At 41.3% G+C, this 6218-nt stretch overlaps 1 protein-coding gene across 1 annotated transcript in view; it reads right to left on the minus strand.

The window, feature by feature from the left end:
- fam131c (family with sequence similarity 131 member C) overlaps positions 1 to 5930 on the minus strand; it is a gene marked incomplete at both ends in the record, with an annotated part of 16776 nt that extends 10846 nt beyond the window's left edge. The window contains 3 exons of the mRNA XM_083975023.1: positions 2342 to 2426; positions 4533 to 4597; positions 5900 to 5930. Of these exons, the coding sequence (XP_083831149.1) occupies positions 2342 to 2426; positions 4533 to 4597; positions 5900 to 5930 (181 nt within the window). The remainder of the gene's footprint in view (positions 1 to 2341; positions 2427 to 4532; positions 4598 to 5899) is intronic.
- Positions 5931 to 6218: the final 288 nt, after the last annotated feature.

Genomic DNA, 6218 nt, shown 5'->3' on the forward strand with positions numbered 1-6218 from the left:
CCTCATTTTCCAAATGGGCATAAACTGTATATGTAACTTAAAAAAAAAAATTCCACATTATTAGCAATGATAATAATATTTAAAATATAAAGTAAACTGGTGTGTACAGTTTGTCTTGTGTCTTGGTTGTATGTTCTTTGTTGTGTATCTGTGTGTAGTTTTTCATATTTACATATTATTTTTATACAGTATTCTTTCTTTCATATATTTTTTTATATTTATATGTCACTTCTTTTTAGCTTTACATTGTTATTGTTAGTTTGACACTTGTCTTGTTACTGTTATTTGGAACAAAGAAATATTAAAATCTTATCTTTTGCAGTAATGTCAGTGTGCCCTGCAATTGCTCCCTGCAGACAAATAAAGTTTATTGAATTTAAACTGGTTTGGATGTTAATGAACCTCAAATAGTCTATTTTGCTTGGGACGGCTGAACCTCTGGAAACATAACAATTTTATTGTTAGGAAAGTTACACAGTATTTGTACATGTCTGTCATTAATCTTTCAATTTTTCATATTGAAAATGTGTAGTTCTTTGCCACTGGGCACTCAGTTGGTGAAACAAAAACGAGCATGATGTCACCATGAGCAGCATCTCTGAGGAGATGAGTTTGTCAACACATCATCAGAGCAAGTTACAAGTTTAATAACAACATGAGCAGAGCCTGGCAGGAATGAGTAACCTTGTCAAAACAGACATACAGTATATTGCCTGGTATGAAGGATGGCCCCTGTTGTTTGTAATGAGGGGGTATTTCTAGACAATAAAAGAGCCAAAATTGATAAGTAATATAAAATATCACTTGACTGACAGGTGCTGATTTCAAACAACAGTGGACAGAAACAATAAACAGAACTAATGTAAATGAAAAGCCAGAGATTCAAACTGTGTGAGATTGTAAAGACTGATGATCTCATAAAGATACAGGCATATATATGCCTGTATCTTTATGAGATCATTCAGTGTGTGGAGGGATCTGATGCATCGTTTTTTCTGCCCTTATATGATTGTACAAATCAATTTGTATGATTGTACAAATTAGTAATGCTTCATATAGGGTGTTACTGTAAAAAGTTTTAGCTATTAGTCCAGCAGGTATTTGCATGAAAAAAAGCAACAATTAAGAGATGAACAATTAAATAATTTCCAAACTATAGCCAGTTATGCATTTGTACAGGGAGAATATCGTAATGTAATTGCTGTGATGTTTAATTTTCATCGTCATGCTCCGGATGAATGTTCCCATGATCTTTTCTCTGCACATTTACACACTAATCGCCACAAACTCATCTGATTTATGACCGCTGTTATTTCCCCTGTAATGTCGCCGCCCCCTCAGGGCCAAATTTTGGCAGCACAGTCCAAGTGTTCAGCTGTAAGAATAACAAAACTGTCATTAGCCATATCTTGTTCGTTGGGTCAGACACGATTGCATTTGTGAAATCTAATGAACATTTCAGTTGCTGCTCGGTGCTGCCATCACGGTTTCAGGCATTTACTGTTAATAGAATCACATCAGCCTGATTTATCAGTCCAAACATCATTATTCCAGCAGAATAAAATCAGCAATGTTCTTTTTAAATGTGATTAAATTTGTATAATAATATTTGAATTTGCATACTGGCGTCTGATCTGAGCTGTGAGGCTGTCAGCTGCACTTATTGATCGTCAAAATCTTCAGAACAGTGTCATTGATGACTGACGAGTGATTAAGTCAAAGTAAATGTTAAAAAGCTTTTTCATTAGAACTATTTTCCACGGAAGAGATTCTGTCAGTCCCTCTGCAGCATCTGCTCCTCACTGTGTTTGCTGTCTGTGTTTGTTTTGTTGAACATATTCATGAGGTCCTCATCATCATCATCATCATCACCACCAACATCACCACCGTCATCGCACTGTCAGGGCAATAAAGGACCTTTCACTGGGAAAAAGTTCAGCACATTAACTCGGATAATTAACCTCCCGCCGACAGAGAGAAGCAGCCGTGATGATGCAGACAGACAGGATGGTGGAAGTCACTGATGTGAAGAGAGGAGGAAGTCAGTGAAGAAAATTGAACGGGAGAGGGACGTGTGTGTGCTTGCACCTGAGTGTTTGCTAATGTCTGTGTGTGTATTTATGTTACAGTGTGTGTGTCTGTGTCTGTGTGTGTGAGAGAGAGAGAGAGAGAGAGAGAGAGGGGGCATCAGGGAAATCACATTTCTACCCTCCCGTGGTTACTAATTTAAATCCCCAGCCTGCTTTTCTCCAGGTCTAGTATGTTTGATTCATAATGTGACACAACATGAACCAAAACTGTTTACATGTACAAGTGTGTGTGTGTGTGTGTCCATTCTCACCTATCAAAGAGGAGGTGGCTAACTCGCCGATGTCATAGCCGCTGGTTTTATCAGACACGTTGCCATTGGAGGGATCCTGGCCGTCCTGCATAGGAGAAGGAGAACTATTCATCACTGATAGGAGAAATACAAGAGGCGCTGGTATTTTTAATGGAAACTATGTGATAAAGTAGAAAATATGCTGTGTAACTCCCTGACCCTGCATTTAAGACATTTTTCTCCTGGTTATCATATATTTAACCATTTGTGTGATTAATTGGGGGGTTAGGGCGAACCATCTTGGCTGTTTTGTGATGTGAAGCCTTGACTTCAGACACTAATTGTTCTCTGAGGTCACACTGACCCTTGACCTTCACCAACAAAGTCTTATAAGTTAGTCAAAGTTATTTCATTATTTGAGGGCTCAACACATTGCATCTTAGGTAAACACATGAGAAGACACAAATGTGCTACACATTCAGAACAACTTCATCAATTTGACGACACATGCTCCGAAAACCTCAACACAAGGGGGCCACAAAAAAGTGACTTATTCTGGTGTGACTCAAACTCCTAAGGCCATTATACAAAAATGTGTTTTGACCTTTGTGCACCAAAGTCCAAACAGTTCATCCTTGAGTCCATGTGAACGTTTGTCCCATCGAGGCATTATTGACACATTATGTGACCCTCTTTCTTAAGCCCATCAGCGCTCCATTCAGGTTATTTTCTATTTTCCAGTCTCAGTTTCAAACCACATACACCACCGGAAACAGTGACATGTATGTAAACATCCTCCCCTGGCAGTCACCTCTGATATGTTATATCTCAAATCTCTCTGATCTCCCACTTTTTTTCTTTCAAGAAAAATGGTGATAATGACAGAGTTCTGGCACAACTACAGTAACAAGCAGCATTTATGGAAATCCTGCAGTTCGTTCACACCCAGTCTGAACGAGCTGCGATAAAAAAGGAAGATATTTTAAACTTGAGCCTGTCTGGTGTTGACACCCTGAGGAGCAGCAGCCAGTGCAGGAGCAGAGGTTCAGGGTTTAGGCTTTTCTTTTCAAAAGATGCTAGAAATGAAATGGGACTGTTGGTAAGTGCGTGGTTATACATGAGTGCATGTTGTGTGGTTCCAATTCAAACTGATGGCGACAAGTTGTACAGACAATATGACTCTGTGTAAAAATCACTTGAGTGGAAAATCACTGGGAGAGAAAAAAAAAAAGCAGATTAATGCTGTTTCTGTTTTTCTCGGCTGCTTCATTGCCCAGTGTGTGGTCACTGAAAAACCACGGATGACTTTTGAATTTTTTTCCATCTTTTTTTTGATCAGACGTAGTTATTCTTAAACACTCCTTTATGTCCTCGGGTCAAACTTTACCAATTTCCTTTTTTTTTCTATCAGAAACACAATCACCTGAAAATAAGAGAGATGGTTCCTCATCTCACATTGTACAAATGAAATTAAATCTCTTTTTCAATAAATTTTGTAAGTTTATTCAGATGGTCTTCTCTTATACTCTCAGTGTTTCTGAGTAAATCTTGAAAAGATCTGTCTGTAATGTCCATCAACACATTCCACATATCGTAACTATAGCCTAAACAAAGTAATTCAAAGGGTGCATGTTTTTGACCACAAAAGACAAAAATTGAATATTATCAGTCAATAATCACTGAATAATTATGAACTATTTTTGTCATAATTGCTGTGTTTTGGGTGTTGGTCAAAAGTCAACAAACATGCCCTTGGGAATAATAAAGATAATTTAACTTTCAACCTTGACCTTTGACCTTTGACCACCATTATCTAAGAAGTTCATGGAGAATATTTGTGCCACCAAGGCAGAGGAACATCAACAGCATAATCCACCTAACAAATTGTCAGCTGTACTTTTTTGCTGGTGAAGTAGTTCCTGTAAATGGACATTGGACACCAAACTGTACGGTGGCTCTAAGGGCTCAACTCACTGCAAATTCAGAAAACAACTTAATCAATTTTCTCTTGACTTCAGAACTTGTGAAGACAGCAGCTACCTGTTAGTGGTGAGTTTGTTTGATTTATTGTAACATCAACATGATCTTATTGCTAGTATGTGGGCTACTGATGCGTTTGTGTTTTCTTCAATTTTAGTGTGTCGAGCTCTCAAGGCCACCATAGGAATTGCTGATTTCAGACCTTAATAGAGGAGGGGGAGGGGTCACTAACCTTGACAGTTGTTGACTGACCCTCCTCTGTCTGGTCCTGCAGCACCGTCATGGGGAAATGGAGCTCTGTGTGGAACAACACACACACCACACACACTGCTGTGAGATGCATGTTCAAGGGGTGAACCAAGACTCGTAGATAAGAGAGAGAGGGGGGGGGGGGGGGGGGTATTTACTGTAGCTGTGCCTTGACCCACACTCTCCATGTTTACTTGGTAATTGATGGTTGATGAGGTTCCAATGAACGACAGGAGGAAGTGAAGTGTGGGTCAGTGTGGTGGAGAATTAACATCATTAGAAAGGTCAGTGGACACACAACACACACACATCCACACAAGAACAACACAAGCGTGCTCAGGGTATCCCCAGAGAGGTGTCGTCAAGACAATTGACTGTCACTATGGAAACGCTACAGCAACGGGAGGCCAGTGATACCCCTCCATTTACTCATGTCACACGCACACACACACACACACACACACACACACACACAAACACACAGGTGCACAGAGCTCTATCTGGTCTCTGGTCTCATCAGATGTTATTACCGTGTCAGGAAGCCTTATAATGATTCCTGAATCTATCCTCTGCCCTTCTGGAGTTTAATCCCACCCTGACACACACCCACCCACACACATGCACACAGACAGACACAGACACACACACACACCTCTCGATGCTTCCTGCACAAAAGGCGACTTTGTCTCACAAAATAGAAGCTGAAAACACTGTGTGAGGACGTGATGTGATGTTAAATATGAGCTGCACCGTTATTTTGTTGTTGTCACAGAAATCTGGAGCACCTTAAATCAGCTTCCTTCGTTTTGACAGCACAGATTAGAGAACCTGCTTGTTATTTCATCCAGACAACAGCTACAACTTCTTCCTTATGTTCATATAAACCTTTACAGGAATACAAACGCGAGAGAGGGAGACAAATACATCCTCCAGTCACGACTAGTTGGAGATGAGCTTCTGATGGAGCCGTCACATCCTAAAGCCACTGTCGTCCCCCGCTGATCCTCACAATCCCCCCTCATCTACCCCTTGCCTGCGAGTCCTGGATGTGAGGAAATCTCCACGGATTCACTTCAATAAGTTCTCAAATGAAGGCTCATGGCAGAAACTGCGTTGTGCATCTGTTTCCTATGATAGATACAGTCACACACACACACACACACCGTTGGGATAAAGATGGATTCACTATCAACTATGAGAATCTAGTGCACACTCTTGTCTTGTAAAAGCACTGTGCAACTTTATGACACAGTCGTGCTCCTGGTCGTCGACTTCTTGCGTGTCTGTCCAGCCCTCACACACACACACACACACACACAGATGCACATATAGGTGGACTCAGACACTGACCTTTGTGACCTTTGCAGAGGCAGGCACCCATGGTCTCAGGATGGTCAGGTGGTTATCTGTTCACCATGGCGGCTCGACGAGAAGGAGGAGAGGAGGAAGAGAGAGAGAGGGAGCAGTGGTGTCAGTCGGCAGAGGAGCGGCGAGGAGGGAGGTGAGGAAAGTCAGAGTGGACGCCAGACGAGCTTTAGGCTGATGCACCGGTTGACTTCTCTGTACAGGAGGAGGGAGGTGAGCGAGCAACACAGACAAAGTGGGGGGTGAGGGGAGGTGGGGTGGGGAGAAAGCGTGTGACGATGATGAATCCCCTCCCCTCTATTTC

This window comes from Trachurus trachurus (assembly GCF_905171665.1).
Source record: "Trachurus trachurus genome assembly, chromosome: 7".
NCBI classification, from domain to species: Eukaryota; Metazoa; Chordata; class Actinopteri; order Carangiformes; family Carangidae; genus Trachurus; species Trachurus trachurus.